We start from the raw sequence: 20,882 nt of genomic DNA on the forward strand, positions 1-20,882 counted from the left end.
AAGCCCATGTAGCCTGTAGTGAGAGGTGTGTGCTGGTGCTGCCACAGAGCCAAGAGCATGACAGAAATCTTGAAGATTAGTGGGAAGATTCAACACTGAAAATGGGTCACTTGAGAATAATTAAACAGGTATTCAGAAAATTTTTAGAAATTCTGGGTAAGTAGAAGAGACTGAATTTTGGGCTTTGATTAGGCAGAGGTGTTTTCAAAGCTAGGAGAGACTTGAGACCCATAGCTGCTGCTTAAGTTTGATGCTAAGAGTTGCACTGTGCAAATTATAAAATTGGTATGTCCACTATGACCACTGGCATGCTTCTGTGAGCACTGTGGATTTTAGAATTTTTTTCTAGCAAGACAAAGCCATGAAAAATCTAATGAGAGGGGGACACTAGAGAGTGGCTGATGTCAGCTCGCTATAATGTTTGGTGCTTGAAAAAAGAATGTTTGAGACTGGGAAAGAGAAGCAGTAGTGGAGTAAGGGAATGTATTGATTAGATTGTTCCAGAGTACATTTACATGGCTCTTGAACTGTCAAACTCACTTAAGCAAGGTTCTTATATCTCTAAAAACTGTAGCTGAAAAACATTTTTGAATTTCTTCATCTTTGTACCTTTACTCAGTGTTAATGGAAATAGTTGAAGTTTGAATCTTTCCACTTAAAAACATGCTCATCACCTTTTCTCTGACTGCAGCAAGATTTTTATATTTTGTATTTTAGTCTGGATTGATGTTTGATTTATCCAGCAATTACAGGCTTTCACCTTATTTTTTTCTTACACTTTTTTTTTTAAGTTGAACACATCAAGTATTCTTATTTTGACTAGTTCGTGAATAAACCTGCAGTTGATGTTGCTCTTGTTGTACCTGATATAGAGATGAACCTGTTAAATTTGCTTGGGGAAGACACTCAAATTTGGAATTAACCTAGTGAAAGATATATATATATATTTTTTTTAAAATTTATTTATATATCTTGCTTATTTTGAGTGGCCCTTCCCGATTTGCAGGGGTTGCATTGAATGGCAGTTGCCCTGATGCTACTGCTGGGCAAACTGCACCTTTCCCTGAAGAAAAAAGCAATGATTGTGCTCGCTCTAGTGGCAGAAGGCAGAATTGTTGTCACTTCGTGGATGATGTGTTAGAGCACAAAAATTCTGATTTAAAGACACTTTTAAAGTGCAGTGCAAACACTTACTCCATTTAGCCTGAACTGGAAAAAACATTAAAAAAAAAAGTAATTCTGTATCTGTAAATAATCTGCAAATAAATCAATAAATCTGTAAAGTAAAACCAGCTGGAAATGCTACCATTAAATCTGCCTCTTCTTATGACTGACTGTCCTGGATATGTTTAACAGGAACGGTAGAGGGAGAATTCTCTTTTTCTCACTCTTTTTTTTCTCATTAAAATCCACACCAGCACCACCATCCTGGTATGTAGCCAAGGCAGAAAAGGATGGAGGTTGAGACATTGACAGGCTGCTTGTGCTGCTGATAAGGTAGCTCCTAACTTGTGATTTAGTAATGAAATAATGATGTGCAATAATTTAGAATGGTCTCTCTGCCTTCTAGTCATAAATCTCCTCTGCTAGGAAGAAGAGGCAAGATGTCCTGCTTTCTCCTTGCTGGATGCTGTCCATGTTTAGGTGGCTTTGCATACAGCAGGCAATTCGTGCTGCAAATGCACAACTCTTCTAGTATCCATCTGCCATCCTTTTCATCTGTGCCAGCAGCAACTCCATATGAATCCTGCAGTGCTTATGGTCACAGGAAGCATCTCCTGGATAAAGAATAGGAAAAGCTTCTGGCAAACGTACCAAATTTTTGTTTTGGTTTGGATTTTTTGTTTGTTTGTTTGTTTTAAATAGGTGAGCCTTGGGTTTTTCTTCCTGTCAGCTCTGCTACATTGAGACTTCTTTTATTGTGTAAAGGATGTATAAACATTTTTAACCATGTTGCTGAGCTAACCACTCAGGAGAAATGCTGGAGAATTCCAAACCCTGGTATTACTGGAGAGGAGTTGTTACATCATAGTCTTTTGAATGCAGGTGGCAAGTACAAATTTTCTTTTGCAGTTTTTAAGCTGCTTTGAAAAGCAAAACTGGAAACACAGATTTAAGCTCACACCTGCTTTTATACCTGCTGAATTGTGACACGAGACAAGTATCTCATGTACTAACAACAAAGCCCTCTTTTTTTTAAGTGACTAAATAATCCAATACTTTTGAAGTTCTCAGCACTGCAGAAGAATTATGGCATCTATTTAAGGGTTTGAATATGTAATTAAGCATCTAATTTTAAACCTGAACACTCAATAATGTTGGATTTTGCTACCAAGTTACTTCCTTTTTATGGTGTCTGCCAACTGCTGAAGTATGCATTAGTGCATTGACATATTAATGCATTTTACTAATGGAGGTACCTGATCAAGCAGCAGCCAAATGACCACAAAATAAATGTCTGAGTTGAAATCAGAACCTGCCATAAACAACAGAAAACTGCTTGACTTTATCTTGCACTGACATCCCTATTCCCATCTGACTGGAAAAACTGGACCCATTGGTGGAGTCCTTATAGTCTTAGGACCCAGCATCCCCTCTCATCCATTTCCACATGAATGCATTATTTTCTTGGGCTTTCTTCATGCCTTTCCCTCCCCCTTTCTTGAGCTTATTTTTTCCAGAATAGTAGTATGTTCCTGTAATTCTAATAAAGCATATTCTGACTTGCTCATAAATTAAAACCAAATACTTAGCTATTACTAATACACTCTAGCCTACCTGGTCATCGTGAGATAGAGGCCTTCCCAGTTCCTGGGTGGAGCCTTCTGCCTTTTCTTAGAGCTGACCTGGAGCAGTGAAGGTGTCTGTGCACCATCTGTGCTCGCTGAATTACTGCAGGCACTCCCCAGCTGTTGCTGATGTTGGCTTTCCAGTATTGCTTGCCTGCCACTCACTTGCCAGATTCTCTATGCTGGATGCTCATTGAGGTGACATGTGAATACAGTCCACTTTTTCCCAGTGGGGAGGTGTGATACCAAACCAGTAGGAGAAGTGGCATTCTCAGCTCCAGCAGATCCAGCAGTGTCACCCAGTTTGTACTGATCTGTTGAACAGCAAAGCTGGCATGTAAGGGGCAGTCAGAAAATTACAAGGCAGGCATTTAACACCAGAGAAACAATCTCGGTATTTAGCATGCTGAGAATACCAGCTAATCATGGAAGGCTTGTCTAGATGTCTGGATTCCTTTGGCTCCTGAGGTATTTTGTAGATGCTGACAGCCAGTGTGAACTTTATATCAATTTATTGCATATGTTTACATATGCAGTGAAACCATTTGCCATATCATTTAACTACACGGAGTGAATTGTTGACCATGAGCTGATCTGACCTTTTCAGATCTAATCAAGAAGTCTGAAATATTATTTTAGCCTGTCAGCTCCAGTAATATGCTGTAAGAGTATCTGGATCTAACTGAAAATGTCAAATGTGCTCTAATATGCAACCCATCAAAGTTACGATGCAGGAACCAGTTAAGAATATAAATCTGTAACATCTGTGGTGCATCTCAATTGCCTGGGTGAGTTGTTCTGCCATTGATACAAGCCAGCTAAAAACATAGATTAAAAGCAATTCTTCAGAATACACTTGAGGTGTACAGCCACGTAAATATTAAAATGATCTTGGAAGAGGGGTGATGACTCTAGGTTAGAATACTACTGGAAAAAACAGGGCCCAGCATGAATACTTGTGTTCTAGGGAATGTCTTGCTAGCTTTAGTGTGTGGTTACATAAGATTAGTGGTCTCATGCAACCTCAGAATTTTCCTTTTTAATTTTAATAATTTGCCACTTGTAAAGATTTTGCTCTTTCAAATAATAATCCATTATGTAAACTGAGGTATCCTTTCAGTCTTACTGGATTTAGTACCAATTTTTCATAGTCCTGTGCATTTCATGAGAAATCTACTTCTATATTTCAGTGTTTTAAAACCCAACACTTATAAGAGTATTTAATGATTAAATTTAAAATTTTTTTTTCCTCACCTTCAAAATAGGTTCTGTTCTTGGTATTTTATAAGATACTCAGACCTAGGATAAATCTGCCTTCAATAATTATTTATCAAGCACAAGATCAATTGTTTATCTGTATAATTTCTGGATGATGAATTTAAATTTGGATTCTAGTGTATGGGTGTAATGAAAAACAACTTTGTATCCTATGAAAATGGTAATTTTTTTTAGCTAAACAGTCTATCAAAATTGTTTAGCCTTAAAACACTTGTTACACTAAAATTGAGTTGCTTTTTATCTGATTGTGGGTAGTTCTTGCAATTTGAGGTGCTATTAACTGAATTGCTACTATTAGTAAAACGTTGTTGGAAGTAGAATTAAAATGAACTATGGGAAGCATTGCTGAACCGGTAACTGCATTGTAAATAGTGTGTTTTAAAGGCTCCACTTAACGCTGTTTGAGCTGTTCTTACTAGGCAATGCTGCCCTCCCCTGGAATGCTGCGAAAAGCAGGATTTTTTTATTCCAGTTCTAGAGCTTCCCGTTGGAGAGAAATTGGTGTATTGGTGAAAACGTTGGGGGGAAAATGCTGTTAAACAGACCATTATATGCTTTCTCTCTTAAGAGAGAAAAGCAAACTCCAAACAAACCATAAAACAGACATTAGTACAGTGCTTTTATGTATGCATGATGCACATGTAGATGAATGTACAAATAATATACATCTAATCTACTGTCAATACATGGTAGAGGGCTGAATTAAGTTTGTGTGGCATTTTGGAGGATGAATTAAAGACAAACAGATACAAGGTGGTAGGAGGACCAATGACAAGAAGCTTTTCTATAACAGTATAGTTTTGTATTGTAAACATGAATGATGAATCTCAAAACATTATATGTATGTTCAGTTCTGCAGTAGAGGAGTAAATGTGACCATGGCCAGCAGCTTGCATGGGAATAGGATTGGCTCTTGTGCAAATGAAGCTGTAGCAAAACCATTGTCTGCTGTCAGGGTCTGTTGATGACAAAGATATCACCACCAGCTCTGGAACTCCCTTCACTGCACAGTCCTGAGAGCTGAGGAAGGTAGTCCAAGGAAATATTGCTGTTGATGGTCTGTTCTTTAATGTATTTTCTCAGGTGGCTGGTACTAACTGCTGCTGGAGATAGAATATTGGGGTAGAAGGTACTTTAGGCTGTCCAGCTGTGGCTCTTGTGTGTTAAATGCGCTATTTGCTTTAATTTTGTAATCCTTCCATTTCTCACTGCTAGATAATTTCACCATAGTCCAGATAGAGCAGAAAGAGTTAAACCTTGTTGCAAATACAGGAATTTTAGTTCCCACATTTGAGTCTAATAAAGTGTGTGGAGTGAGCTTTGCTTTTTGTTTGTTTGTTTGTTTTTAAGGTATAAAATGCCACTTTCATTTTATGGTTAAGATTTTACTAATTGCTGGGCAACTTGAAAAACACACAACTTTTTTTTTTCCTGTGTCATATGACTTACATTTTGCTTGCTCCTCTTTCCTTTTAATGCATTGGAGATCACCTAGCATTGGAGAAAACTGGAGAGAGTATGTTAAAACCTCTGGTTTGTGTATTTCTTTGTGTCTTAGACCTGAACAGACTGCCACATCAGGAGGGAGGTTTTTCCCCCAGACTGGTTTGCTTGAGGACTTTGCTTGAGTGTGAGTCCTTGTCTACTACTTAAGGTCAAGTCACCTGGGAGATGTTTTAAGAGCTGTGGAATATAATGACATTCCCAATCTGACTTGCCCTTCTCCAGTTACAGTTGTATGTTGTAGTGGTGTTGATACTTTGCTACAGCCTTTTACAGCAGGGTCTAGGAGTTGTTCTGTGTCTGTGGTGCCTGCCAATCCACAGAGCAGCTGTGGACCATTCTGAGCTCCTCTCCAACTAATAAGTGACCTGTGACTGTGGCACGTAGAACCTGAAGATCCCAGTGGTCTTTCACAGGCTGTTGTTTCTAAAGTGACATTGCTGGCAGGAAAACAGCAGCATTTGCCTTCATGCATCAGCAAGAAAGCTACAATAATCAATCCTTTTGGGAGCATAGCTGTAAAACCACTGCAGGTATGGCTCCAAAGTAGTTAAAGGTTGGGCTAAATCAACAGATAAGAAGCCTTTCCCTTTGTGACACCCTGCCACAGCCATACCAGTTGTATATGTTCTTTTTTGTTAGATCAGTATTTTGCCAGTGCAGCATCCCCATTCAGCTCATCAAATGGTTCATGTGAACGGCAGTCTGAGGTCTAGAACTGTGTGACAGTTTTCTTTCTTCCCCATAACTTTTGCAGGTGCTGGGGCTGCTGGTGTGGACCCTGATTGCTGGAACAGAATACTTTCTCTATCCAGCCTTTGGCTGGGTGATGTTTGTAGCTGTGTTTTACTGGGTTCTCACCGTCTTCTTTCTGATCATCTACATGACAATGACCTACACCAGGATCCCGCAGGTGCCATGGACCATGGTGGTAAATATACCCATTCTTTGTTGTTCCAGGCTTGCTGGGTTTTGAAGAGAATAAAATATTGGTGCATTCTACATGTATATTTTACCGACTCTACTCTTTGCAGATTTTTCCCTGATTACTGTGTGGCTGCAGTATTTAACTTTCATACTACCCAGACACTTTCAAAGCACTTTTTCTATGATGTTTCACCATTTTGCTCAGCCATTGATGTAGTGACTTGATTTTTTTAATGTGTGTGTGACTGATATTTATGCACAGTGACCTCTTTTTCTCTCTGTAGTGGTTATGTCCCATGAAGAATGAGTCTGTTGCTGCCTCTGAGGTAACAGACTTGGCCATATGGCTTAAACAGCAGAAATCCCTACTGGAATCAACACCATGCATTAGAAACAGGACTTGGGCTCTTAAAACATGAGTCTTCCTCTGCTAAAGTTAAAGCAAGGATAGTTCAGAGGTAGCAACACTCTGACAATCCATATGTAGTCTGCTGTGAAAATGGTGCTGAAAAGTATTTATATGTAAAATATGTACCATGTAAAGGATGTACCATGTAATCCTTTGCTTTGAGCTCAAGAGTTAAAGCAAATCAGATAAACAGCTACTGTAATTACAGAAAAAATTCACAGGCACTTAAAATGCAGATCCAGTTTTTATGGTTTGAGCAAACCTGGCCAGCTCTAACTCTCAACAGTATATTTTTACCTCATTTGCATAACAGCCTGGTCTTCGGGATAGTAGATCCTAAAAGTCATTGTCATTTCAGCCAACTGGCTATTTGTGACCTATCTAAGAATCACTGTAAATTTTGTCTTTGCATTCATTGGATTCAGTGAGATATTGTTCTTTTTTTTTTTTTTTTAACAGCTAAATATTATTGACTAGGATTCTGTTATTTCTATGATGAAATGTATTTGGCTTCTGTGTTGCTAACAGCCTGTTATCAGCTATATTGTGGATGTGACTAAAATTGAATACTAGAATACTCTCCTCTTTTAGTGTTCCCATTTGCTGCAGCAATAAATAGCCAGCTATAGCAATTACTAATAAGAACAACCAGGATTATGTTCAGATAGCTTCTCTATTTTTGAGTTTCATAACCAGCAATTACCATTAAGGCTGTAATACTGCTATAGAAATGTTGGATTATTTCAATTACAGCAGTAATGTATCTGGGTATATTTAAAGGTGTGGTTGTTTTTTTTTTTTTTTTTCCCATTGCATTACATGTAAGTAAAGTACATTCAAAAGGAAAGCATCTTTATATCCATTTGAATAAAGCTTTGGTCATTACCCTTCTTTCATCTGTTGAATGCTATTATGAGGCAACTGCACATAAATGAGTTGCCCCTGATCTATGTGGCAGACAAACTGGAATATTTGATTTGTTTCTATTTCATATTGAGTATATTTCTTGCTCTGAGTTCCAAATAAATGTAAGTCCAAAAGGTAGTCTTCTTTTATATAAAAGGGTCATTTAAAGAGAAAATAAATACAAAACAAATAAAAGATGCTTGTGTTCTAGCTTGTTTTGCCCTAAGGTAGAGCTTTTGGGAACAGAGCTTTTGGGAACAGCCCTTGAACTGGTCCTTTGCTGCTCCTGTATGGCCAAGAGGAACGTTGAGTCTCTTTTCAGAGAGGTGCTTTTAAAGTCTTTGTTGGAAAGAGCATGACACACACCTTTTTGAGTGAGTTCAGACCCACCTTTACCCTATTCTCTGAAGAATCCTGAATTTCAGTATCTGTCAGTTATTGCTGTGCTTCCTTAGGTGACAGTTAGCTCAAACTGTTCCTATTGTATGCAGTATCCAAAATTACATCTGGACATCTCTGTCATAAATTCACTTTTTGCACATTACCAAATTGCTTAAGATGCAGTTACTTTTACTGCAAATTAACCCAAAAGATGTGCTTCAAAACTGACTCTCCTTCATAATGCAAGTTTTTTGCTAAAACAATCAATGGAAGCTTTTAAAATCTGGTGGATTTGAATTTAAGAAGCAGATGGTAATTTAGCATGAACCATTTGGTTTGAGTAATATATTGGCAGCAAAGGCCCAATCAGCTTGCACTGCATTCCATCTTCCCCAACAGTGTTATTTCCCAGAGCAGCACTTTGCAGAAATTAGGTGCTTTTCTCTTTTTTCTACATGACAAGATATTGCAGGGATTTGTAGCTTTCCAGGGTAATTGAGTCTTTTTGGAATGGGAAATCTGAAAATAACAACAAATACTCTAGGTAATCAAGTTTGGGGTTTCTAAATCAGTGCTTTACAGAAGTTCACCAGAACCTGCCAATTGTTGGCATCTCATCCTAAAATTGACAATTTGATATTTTATTGCTGTACTGCCCAGATAAAACAAGGGGAGAGATCTGTGGATAGATATAGTACCTTTTATTAGACAAGCTGATATAAGTGAGATGAACCCCCACTCATTTGTAAGCGTGTGAATCAAATCTCAAGTGCCAGTCCTTGGACTCCATCTGAATGCTGAGGCACTGCCCAGCCCAGTTCCCTGCGAAGGGATGGATGAAAGGATAAGTGGGTATTTTCCACTGTTCCTTCTTAACTTCTCTTCTTGAGCTGCAGCTTTCTTTAGATTTTGCCAAAGCTGGTTAAAAGTGAATTGAATTGTGGGTAATTGGCATAAATTCCTAGCATCCACTGGGTCACACAGTGGGGATTAATAAGTTAGGGTTGCACCCCAACTTATTGGCAATATTTAGGCAACTAGAGCAACAGAGTTAGGGGTTATATTTGTGTGACAGTCTGGAGTGAAAAAGTGGGGTCAGAAGCTGAAAGGAGCTGATTATGTACATGAGGAGACCATGTCTATATTGAGTCACCCATTCCTGCAATCATAACTAGATGCAAAGCATATCAGAGGCATTCCACTTAAACATGGCACAAATCCGTATGCCTTAGACAAGTAGCAGAGTAGAGTTTAAAAGGATTTAACTTTTCTTTTTTTAAGAAGAAACTTCCATGATCAAGTAGTAAAAAAGCAAAGGACAAAGTTTCATACATACATTTTTCATCTTCTTAGACATCTATTCTGTCTTCCTTTCCTGTTCTCTCTCACATGGAAAAACCAAACAAACTTTTTGTTTGCTCTCTGTAGGGTTATGTGAGGTCATTGTTATCTGCTCTGCTTCTTTCTTAGTAATAAATATAAGTACCCTGAGACATTAACTTTGCCTCTTGAAAGAGAAAATACAGCATCTGCCATGACTACATGATGACCCATGTAGTCCAGTCAGACTGTTCTCCTCCTTGGATTTACCTGTTTCTTTCTCCACTTAAAAACAGTCAGAAGTGAAAGGTACTGAGAGATGGAAGAATACAGCTGAGAAAAAAAGTCACTCTCTATGTCCTTCAGTAGTGTAGAAAACAAAGTTTTGGAAGCTTTATAAACACTCTCCATATGCCAGGAGTTATTGGTTCCTATCTTTGTGTAGATTAGAAGTGTAATCAAAGTGCAGTTTGGTCTTGTTTCTTTGTTGGCTTTTTATCATGTAGAGTCATGTTCTTACTGCCTAACCCTTAGATTGTGGTAACCAAACTGAGTCCTTGTTTTCACTTCTGGAAAATCACTGCACACCGACTTTGACTCTTCTGGATTTAGTGTGATGGAGAGAACAGCTTGTCCAAAATATCGTTCAATGTTTATGGATTTTCAAAGCAGTTAAATCTTAATCTTACAGATAGAAACATGGAAGAAGGCAAAAAGTTAAAAATGTTAGTTAAGAATGACATTTCTGGTGTACACTGCATGTGTTCAGTGTATTTCAGAAGAGAGTTTTGTAATGTTGGAAAACAAATGCCTGTTCATATTAATGATGTATGTTTGTCTTTTCAACAGGGTTTGTGTTTTAATGGAAGTGCCTTTGTTTTGTATCTCATTGCTGCCATTGTAGATGCATCTTCAGTTACCAAAGATCTGGACAATCACAATTACAACAGCTGGGCAGCTTCTTCAGTGAGTTCATTTTTTGTTTAAATCAGTTCTACACCCAGTAAAGTTATAGCAAATGAAGACTCGTTTGAAGTATGGGTTGAAGTTGCAGGTGTTCTGCATTTTGAAAAGCTGCAGAGTAATAGGGGTCACATGCAAAACCTGTAAGTAGCTGCAATTTAGTTCATAGTTTTTAGAGGTGACTAGAAATTTCACCAGGAGATGCCAGTCACATCAGAAAAGGCAGTAATGTTTTTAAGATCACAGTGATTTCCTCCTCCCTTGTCCCCATTTATTACCAGCTTTCTGGCTGAGGTCAGAGCCTGCACATCAGAACAGACAAAAAAAGATTGTGTGAGCATCGAGTCACCCCAATGCACCTGGACAACTTCAAAAGCAGTTTAAACTAAGCTAACTTTGCATACTTATGTATAAGATGCATTCAGCTTCCTGTGGTCTAAGCTATTGTCCACATTGTCCACACAGCATTGTCCACAAAGCCCTGGAATGGTATTGCTGTTTTCACACTGATCTTCCTGTTACAGCTTCAACTTTTGATAATCTTTCGGTTGAGTTGTAAGGGCAACGTGTGAAAAATCATGTAACATGATTAAATCACTAATTAGTCTGACATTACTATCTTAGTGCTTAGATTTAGAAATCCAAAACAGTCAAAGTGGATAAAAAATAACTTAAAAAAGGAATAGAAAAGAGCCTTATCACTTTTTGAGTTAGGTGAACACATTCCCTAGCAAAGTGAAGGGAGTTGTTGAAGAATTTATTTCATGTTGTGGCAACAGGAGTCAAATTCAATTGTATACAGGAATTCCAAATTAGTGAGTGTTCATGCTTCTGCAGTTGTCCTACTGACTATTCACAAATCCTGTCAAAAGCTTTTTTTTGTATGGCCATGAACACAGGAACTATGAGCACCTGCTCTGTTTTTGTCCTGGGAATTGGATCATTAAATCCCTGTCATTTCAGTGGTGTTCAGGGTCTTCTCCTCTTGGCAGTTTGTAACTACAGATCTGTTACTCAGCCACTGCAGCTGACAGGAGCTTGCTTGCTGCTAGATAAAGCTTCCATGCTGATTCAGGTTTTATGCAAAATGCATGACTGCTCAGTGTCTCATGGGAGGTTTGGATTCTCTTCTAATACTTCCTAATAATGTTTATCTAACACAGTGTCTAAATAAACTATTAAATATGGATTCTTGCTTTCAAAATCCATTAAGGGTTTCAGGGATAGAGGATTTAGCAAATCATCTATCCCCAGTAGTCATTCTGTTAGAAAGATTTTAGATGGAGCTTTTATTTAATAAGAAACAAAATCATTGGAAAAAGAAGAATGCTCCAGTGTTTTATTGTAATAAGATTTTACATCACCATCTACAGTTTTTTGGAGTTAGAGATTAAATTAGCATTAGACAATGCTCACCAAGAGCCCCCTGTTAAAAGGCTTAGATTTCTGCCTGGATGCTCAGCATGTGAGCATCACAGTGTCTACTGTGCTCAGCAGTGCCTACCCATGCCAATGATGGCATATAAACCAGGAACAACTGTAGAATCATAAAATATTTTTAGGCTGGAAGAGACTTCTTGGAAGCCATCTGGCCCAACTCTCTCCACTCCTACAGCTGGGCTAACTCATATCAGCTTACCAGGGCCTTGTCCACTTGAATTTGAGTATTTCCAAATATGGCCATTCCACAATGCCTGTGTTTGATTACTCACACTGTGTGCTGGGTTTTTTTTTTTTTTTTCCCTAATATCTAATTGAAATTTCCTGCCTATAACTTGTGTTTGGTTCCTTCTTGTCCTATCATTGCTCAGCTCTTAGAAAAGTGGTGTTAATCTTATTTGCAGTGACAGCTTTACTTGATTCAGTTACTAGCACAAAACATTCTGGTATTTTCGTTAAGACCGTGTTGAATGTTGTCAGTTTTGAGCAACATGCAGTGATTAACAGGAACTTAAGCACTAGTGCTGAATTGGACTTTACCAGTACAAGTGAAATAAATCTAGCCTGCTATAGAAGGCTTACAATGGTATCAATTTCTGATAACGTAGTAACATGACAGCGTGGTTGCTGTCACTGAGGAATATTTTTATCCATCAGTAGAGGACCTCTGGAATTGGTAAGCTAATCAGCAGTGCTGTTTGAGAACACATCTGGGCCTGCATTTAAATCCAAGCCTTCTATGTAAGCAAACAGATGCACTGTGAGTCATGCTGGGGTACAGGTGGGCTGTGAGCAATATCTGGAACACAGCAGCAGGGCAGGAGTGCTAGCTTGAGCTCACATTGTCCCACAGACAATTCCTCTGTCTCTAAAAGTGGCAAGTATTTAGATTGGTGGCAGTCCAGTCTGTAAGATATGAGACTATATAATGAGGAATTTATTAAAAAAGTTGAAATATGTCGTGTTTTGTCTGTTCCAAGCCCATACTTCTAGGCATAGTGTAAGCTTACTTTTACACAGTGTTGGCTGTGATGGCCACACAGGCACGAGGTGAGAGTGTGCCATTTTTATCAGCTTGCTATTTTCCTTTTACCCAAGTTCCATAACATTTTTTTTCCCTTAGAAATTACAGTGCTTTCAAATATATTTATTTCCTAATCTGTTTTTTCCTCTCTCTCAACAGTTCTTTGCCTTTGTGGTTACCTCCTGCTATGCTGGAAATACGTATTTCAGCTTTATATCCTGGCGATCACGAACTTTGCAGTAAATACTTTGTTAAAGTGAATTATGTTGTGTAAAGTCCTTTGAGGATTATTAATTTTTGAGAAAAGCTTGGAAGAGGGGTGAGGTATTTTTGAACATTTCTCCTAGAATTGACACGATATAAACTGAGATCAGTTGATTATTTATAATAATGCCATCTTTAGAGACATTTTTACCTGACTTTGTACTATATAATAAAATTTCATACTGCTTTTTTTAAAATTAACATAGTATTTTTCTAGACATTGTATAGTTGTTACTGCTAGACCTTTAAAAAATCTTACTCAATGTGCCATGTATGTGAATGTAACTTTTTAAATGTTACTGTTATACTTTTGATACTGAAGGCTACCAAAACTAAGATTGATATTGTATCATTATTATGTATGAAAAAGTGACATTGTGCAGAAAAAAACCCACCTGAAAGTTTAAAAAATAAATAAATAAATGATCCAACTGTACATGTTTTGTAAACTGAGAGTAGAAGCTTGCTTTTTAAAATTTCTTTTTCAGAGTACACTAGATACTACCAGGAATTCTGATGATCCTGTCAGTGTGCATAGTTTAACAGCTCCTCAGATCACGAGGTTGCTTTTGGTTACTGTAGGTCTGAAGCTGAAGAAATGCTGTTCCTGGAACACATTATCTTAACAGGTTTCTCAGATCCAACAGGCTCCAAAGCAGGAGCCCAGACAACACCCCCTTAGTGCTCAGTGCTCAGCCTGCTGAGGGCATCACAAATCTCTGGCTGAAGGTAACAAACACTTCTTGTTTCTCAGCAGACTCTGGTTTCTTGGGTTTTCTTCTCCTCAGATTAGGCCATTACTCACTCTTATTAAAATCTGGGCTTCTAAATCCTATTAAATGATACAGAGATTAAATCCACAGCAGAATTGTCAAGACACCAGTGCTACAAGAAAGGAATTTCCTCCCTCCTTTCCTGTCTACTGGCATCATCTGCAACTTGTTAGTTTAACAAATGAAGTTGGTACTCCTATTTGAATAACTTTGAATCAAGCAGAAGTATGACAGAATATGACTTTCAAAACAGATGCCTTTGAAAATTACTTTCAAATACAAATTACCTGAGGATTTTTTTTTCAAGAAATTACATGGTGAGTGAAAGTTTGTGATTATTTTATGATGTTATTTAAAGCTTTCCTCATTTAAAACTACTGGTGAACCTTCTATTCTTGGATTAAGAAGGTTTGGATTCCCTTCTGGTCTTCAAAAGCTTATTTGGTTGATAATGTATGGCAGCAGAGAAACCTTACTGCTTAAAAAAATCTTCTTTATTTCTCCTTGTAAATAAATGGTGTGTGGTTACTTACATATGTGCCTTGCAGAAGATTTATCAGCAGACAGCTAATTCCCTTCTCGATCACATGTTTTTGTTCTTGATTATCTGTCAGTCATAAGATTTCAGTGTAAGGGAAGCCAAGATATTATTTAAAAACCTATACTTGTCTACAAATTGCATTTGGCCTACACAACATAGGTCAGGCTGTCTGCTGCTTGCTAAATTTATCCAGTTGTGAGAGGGAAGAATGGCTACCAACTCTGCATTTTATCTACACAGATAAAATGTGTCATTAAAACCCCGTATGCTCTTTTCCATCACTGGGAATAAAAAGAATCAAAGGCATTGAAATGATCCAAGTGCCAACTGATAAAGTGTGACTTTGTCAGTCACACTGTTAGAAATATAGCCAAAATTAAAATTTCATCAGTGACTTCTCATCAGTCAAAAAGCTTCAGAAGTGATAGAAATTCTTTCTTAATTGATATTTGATGTATCTATTTCAACTCCAAAGGATGTAACTATGTTTGCACAAACATTTCAAGATTTTGAAGTAACTGCAATGGTTTGTTTGGTCTAAACTCATAACCCAGACCTCATTTGTGGACAAAGGCAGTAAGAGGGAGGAGAGCTAAGAGGAGGTTCTGTTTCATCCAGTTTACTTAAAAGTGTCATGGCAACTGTGTGTTACATTCAGAGTTGCCCTTTAATGTAAGATAAAACCAGATAAGGAGTGATTCTGGCAAAATATCTACATGCTCTCTGAGACTTCAGTGCTGATCCTCAGGGGAAGATCTGCAGAATGACTTCCGAAGACAAATCTGTGAGTTGAACCCTTAATTCTGAATTTTAAAAAATACATATTAGGCAAAAATTTGCTTTGTACTTGGACTTGTTTTTTGTTTTTTTTTTTTCTTCACAAACCATAACTTACCTGCCTTGCTCTGTCCTTTCACAAAGATAGTTATCTTACTTCCCATGCTCTTTCTCATCTGTTGCCCAGGTACCAACTGTCTTATTTTGGAAATGCTCTGAATATCTAGTTAAAATTGGAGGAGTCAACACAAGCTGACCATTCCTTTTGGAATTTGCTCTTCCAGTTTCAGGCCTGAAGAAAGGCATAAGCACCCAAAAGATTATCTTCCAATTCACTGGTCTTAAATATTGATTTGGAAAGTATGAGTTAATGCATTTGTATATTCTAATATTGATAAAGAAGATAAGCTAGGTGTGGTTTATCATATAACAATTAAAACATGGTTTGTATCTGCTGTAGGTTAGAACTTGTAAGATTGAAAGAAGCCTTAAAAGAACAACTAGTAAGTGAAGTCATTAATGAAATGCTTAATACAGATATTTAGAAGAATAAACAAACTGCTAATAAACTTGCAAAATGAAGGTGTTTGACTTGCAACTAACTTGTTTCAGACAAAGTCTCTGAAAAATCTAAGTCACATACATAAGGGTACTTGATGTCAACTTATGGCCATTAATTTTCATTTATTAAGGAGTTGTCAGCACCTTTTTTCATCCTCATACACAATGTCCCTAACAAGACAAAGTAAAGAGCATGAGAACTAATAAAAACTTCAAACGCAGTAGAGTTAGGCTGACTTTGTCCCAGTGCTTCACAGAAGATGCCTGTATTGCTGGGTAGAAAACATGTCTGTTATGCCACTGGTATTAATTTAAAGTTATTTCTGTTTCACTGCCCTGAACTCAGATCAGCAGGGCCCCAGTCACACACACACTGTGTGACTTCTATTTCAAAAGAAATAGAGAACTAAAGAAGCTGAACCAGCAGGTAAAACTGCGTATTTCTAAATAGGAAGTAAAGAAATTACTGGAACCTTCCTCCACAGGGCTTATAGAGACCTGTAGCCATGCATGCTTCCGAATGGGAACTGTAAGGAGAAAAAAACAAAACAAACAGAAACAGCTGTTTAAAATGGAACAAATTTTTCTTTTATTTCTCAGCAGCTAGCATTTTACTCTTGTGGCAGTAGCCAGTGTTGTAGCTTTGATATCTAGTGACATGAGATAAAATGTGGTGGGACCACATTTAAAAGGTAATACCTTTTACTGCTACCACAAGATGGCTTAACAGAAGTCCAGAACTATGTACTGCTTAATCTAATGAGGACCATTGGCAAACCTGTTTTGCTCCAAGTAAATTGCTTATGCTGGGGCCTTATGTGTGTTGGGGGTCACCTGGGCTTACACGTCTTCCCTCTTAGGACAATTTTATTTGCTGAAGGAACTCATTCAATACTAAATATGAACAGAATCTGTGTTGTAACTGCAGAATGAAGCAGCAGAAGATGGGATCACTACTGCAGTGAGTACAAAAGTGGCATATGCCCAGCTCAGAGGCCTGCTAATACCTCACTTGTCAGAAAGCAGAACAAGTTATTTTTAAACATGAAGAAATACATAGCTTCCTCTGCTGCGTTTCATTACAATTGCTGTATGATTTAATTCAAACGCTGGGCCTGAGACATCTGGACAGCCCTTATAGTTTTACCTGTTGCTGCCCATTACCGCAAATGGCTTTTATCTTTCATGAGACCGAGAATCAGAGGGCTGGGAGGGGGATTGGCAAGAGTGGGAGCCGTGTGAGAAGGCGCTGTTTGCAGCTTTCCCTCCACAGCGAAGCACCGGAGTCGCTCCCCTCCCAGGGGTTTGTCACTGTCCCCGCCGAGCTGCTCGGTGCGGAGCTCCCTCCCGGCAGGCGTCCCGCACTCTCCGGCCTGTTTCCACGGGTCCCGCTCCCTCCGGCCTGTTTCCATGCATCCCGGGCGGGCTGCAGGGCGCGGGGGGAGCCTCCCTGCGCAGCTCCCGCTCCCGGCTGTCCCGGACCCGCTGTCCTGCCTGGGTGCGGCGGCGTCTCCCCGGCGGCCGGGAAGCCCCGGCGGCTCCCCTCGGCCTCCCCCGCCCCGCGGCCCGGGCGGGCGGGGAAGCGCCGCGCTCCGCCCGGCCCCGCCAGCCCCGGGGCGCCACCGCCCGCCCCGCCCCGCCCCGTCCCATCTCATCCCGTCCCGTCCCGTCCCGATCCCCGTGCCGGGCCGAGGGGAGCGCGGTCGCAGCCATGTCGCACGGGGCTCGAGTGATCCGCACCGGGGTCAGCAGCGCGGGGCCCGCCGCCCCGCCGCCCGTCACCGTCGCCTCCTCCTCGGCGGGCTCGGACGCGGAGCTCATGGACGGCGGCTATTTCCGCTCCTGCGCCGGCATGCTGAAGGTGGCTCAGATGGTAAGGGGCGAGCGGGGCGGGGGCCGCTGCCGGAGCTTCTCGGGGCCCTCGCAGCCCACGGGAATCGCGCCCGTCCCGGCCGGACGGCTCCTGTGGCGGCGCGGCCGGAGAGCCCTCAGGCTCCGCGCGGGTTTGGCCCCTCAGCCCTCTGCCAGCAGCACCAAAACCCGCGTTCCTCTGGCAGAGCGTCTGTAGGAAGCTGTCCTTGCCTCCTCCTAACGCAGCAGTGATCCCTTGTGAGCAGACGGACGTGTGCGAGCCCAAAGCGGCAGTGTTAACTTTTTGCTACTAACAGCGGTAGCACCGTGATGCGATGGCACATCGTGCCGTGCAGCGCCTCATTCCTCGCTCATTCCGTAGTGTGGGGAAGCTTTTAGGAGGCAGCGGGGCCAAGTGGCGGTGCCCACAGCGACCTGGTAGAGTTGGGCACCACAGCTGAGGCTGCTGGCTCAGTGCCCTGCCTGCCAGAGACCTCCAGCAGTGACCCAGTGACACGGGGAGGGATGTGTGGCTGAAATTCAGTAGCAGTCGATGGTGGAATGCTGCCAGGATTTTGAGCTGATGCCTTAAGTCAGTGCATGAAATTCAGCTCCATGCAGATGTGGAGAAGATTAACAGATGGATAAGCTCTTTCTCATTTTTATGGGCCATAATTATCTGAGGGGTGATTTGTCAGCTTAATTACGGTTGTGGCAGTGATAATGCCCAGGAAAGAGCATGAAAGACGTCGTGTACGGATACCTCCACACGTACGTTTTCATCCTGCAAAAACTTGTGCCTTGGCAGAGTTTTATCCTGGAGTTGTTGCCTTCATCTTTTGTAAGCTCCCAATGCCTTCTTTCCCCCTGCCTGTATTTGTCTGGTCATTTTTTTAAAGTTGTGTAGATTATTAGATTTCTAAGCTGACATTCAAAGTTAGGATTCATTGTGTTCTAAGTTATTGAGGAGTAACATCAAATCCTCAGCTTTCTCTTTCAAAGCTGCCTGGTTTCTTCCAGTTTGTTATTGGCTGTCAGCTGCCCTTAGAAGTGACCCTCAGTAACAGGAGATGAAGTTGACCATGACTGTTCATGGCTGCCTCTACCTGCTGAGCATCTGCCCTGCCCTCATGAGACCTCGGAGCTGTCCCTCACTATGGATTCTGTGCTGTAGGAACACAAAGAGTTGATGTCTGCTGCCTTCTTCTGTCCTGGGCTCTTCCCAAACCACTGAGTGGATCTGGGGAGTCTTTGCAGGAGACATGTGAGCATGTGTCTACATTGCAGCTGAACCTGTAGCCCTAAAGCAGTAGCCTTGTGCTCTACTGATAAGCTGAAAGTCTATTTGCTTTCACCAGTGTAGAAAGAGTAGATCCTTTTATGGGCTGGAAATAACTCATCCTCTCTGCCCTCCATGCTGCTCTGGTGTCTCTCCAGCTCCGAGGTGTGACTCCTAAAGCTGGCCCAGCATGGGTATTGGTGCTGTAATGTCAGTTTCTGGTGTGCGTATTAAGTGCGTGCATTCTTTACATGCTTGGCATATTTTCATGTGCTGGATGTAAATCTATCTAATTTTATGTAATGCTTCACATACTTTGCATAAAGTCATATTTTATCAATGCTATTCAATCTAAAATTCATCCAAATTTAAGCAATTGGTTTTCTGTGGTGACTTTAACAGAAGTTAAAATAATCTAAATTATCTTTTCTTTGCACTCTTTCAGTTTCACCTTCTTATATTTTTGTGCTTTTCATCTTGCCTGTAAACATCAGTAGGAGTTACCTCAGGTATTCAAGGAACTTTGGGCAAATGAACCTCTTGCAATATCACATATCACAATAGCACTTTCTCAAATAATTCCATAAGAAAACCAAATGTTTGTGCTGTAGCCTGTAGAAATAACCATGATACATTAGCTCTAAATATACTCCTGCACCCAATAAAATAGGGAGAGCTAAATATTTTTGCAGTTCTCTTTTATCTCTTCTCAGACAGTATTTATACCCACAGCTCCATTTGTATGAGCATTCAGTTCTCCTAGTACAAAGTGTTGGCAGTAACTTTTCCTGGTAAAGATTTCTTCCTGCTAAGTCTGTAGACATTCCTGCACTAGTGTGGCTGTAGTGTTACTGAGAAGCAGAGCCCTTATGCTGGCAAAGCAGAAAGGTAAGGTCATTTGTGTTAGATATATATCACATTAAATTGTATGCTGGGCCTCTGAGTGGTTGTGGTTGTGAAGAGGAAATGTTACAAGTTTTGTTTTCTCTTTCTTTCTCATCCCCGTTACCAAGAAGTAGAGGATGTTGTAGAGAGCAGGAAAGAAACATTTCATCATTTACTGTAACGTTGAGGGCTGTTTGCTGTGCTTGCAAGATAAAAACCCTAACGATTAGATGTATGTGTGAGTGACATGAATCTAATGTATAACAACAACATGCTATGGAAATCATAGGAAGAAAACAGAAGATAATGTTCCAGCTGTTCTGCTGTAAGACAGGACTAAAACTCAGGATTGTTGAAGAGATTGTGCAGCCTGAATTGTTGCTAATTTTGAGTGTTGCTCGTGCTTTCTCTTGAAATTCTGGGTGCTGTGGTGTCTAGCATAGAATGAAATTAAGAGGAAAAAAGTGTTTCTTGCCTGTAAGCCTATGCAAGTTCCTTTACATTTTTTTGCTAGAGAATTTCTTTAACCTTGCAGAATGATTATAGCTTTGAAAAGACAGTGTATTTTATGCATTGTCTTCATGGCCTGGGGAATAGTCTATAAATATGTTGAATATAAAATGGAGGAGAAAACATAGTTATGCAGACTTGTGTATTTTGTGTGGCAGTAAGACAATTTGAAAGCTGCTTTTCCATATGTGAGTGTCACTAACTTTAGTTGTGGCTCTTCAGAATCCAGTGTGAACTGACATTCTGATTTTAACAGGAAATTGTAAAGTATTTCAACATCTAACTTGCTCCAGCTTGTTTAACTTGATGTTGTTAATACAGATTTTGCTTTTTCTTTCCTTTCCTTCTCCTTTTTTCTTTTATATTTGCTGTTGTGCCAAGACCTCTTAGGGATACATGCAGGATCCCACTTGGTTCTGTAGCAGCACCTTGGTTCTGTAGCAGCAGTGCACTAAGCAAGTGTGTGAGTGGTGTGTATCAGTGTGCACAATACACTTAGAC

The 20,882-nt window shown here is 40.0% G+C and overlaps 2 protein-coding genes across 4 annotated transcripts in view; both read left to right on the plus strand.

Moving 5' to 3' along the window:
- CMTM8 (CKLF like MARVEL transmembrane domain containing 8) overlaps positions 1-14,358 on the plus strand; it is a 37,662-nt gene extending 23,304 nt beyond the window's left edge. Inside the window, exons 2-4 of the mRNA XM_074539126.1 lie at positions 6,328-6,501; positions 10,363-10,479; positions 13,100-14,358. Coding sequence (XP_074395227.1) covers positions 6,328-6,501; positions 10,363-10,479; positions 13,100-13,183 — 375 coding nt within the window. The 3' untranslated portion in view covers positions 13,184-14,358. The remainder of the gene's footprint in view (positions 1-6,327; positions 6,502-10,362; positions 10,480-13,099) is intronic.
- Positions 14,359-15,141: 783 nt separating this feature from the next.
- CMTM7 (CKLF like MARVEL transmembrane domain containing 7) overlaps positions 15,142-20,882 on the plus strand; it is a 33,775-nt gene continuing 28,034 nt past the window's right edge. For 2 of the 3 annotated variants that reach the window (XR_012579943.1, XM_005481062.4), the window contains exon 1: positions 17,479-17,729. Coding sequence is in view for 2 of the 3 variants with exons in the window: in XM_005481062.4 (XP_005481119.2) it covers positions 17,568-17,729 (162 nt within the window). In the remaining variant the exon portion in view is untranslated. Of the gene's footprint in view, positions 15,303-17,478; positions 17,730-20,882 lie in introns of those variants that run through there. The other variant, XM_074539141.1, reaches the window with a different exon arrangement.

This window comes from Zonotrichia albicollis, chromosome 1 (genome assembly GCF_047830755.1).
Source record: "Zonotrichia albicollis isolate bZonAlb1 chromosome 1, bZonAlb1.hap1, whole genome shotgun sequence".
Classification (NCBI taxonomy): domain Eukaryota; kingdom Metazoa; phylum Chordata; class Aves; order Passeriformes; family Passerellidae; genus Zonotrichia; species Zonotrichia albicollis.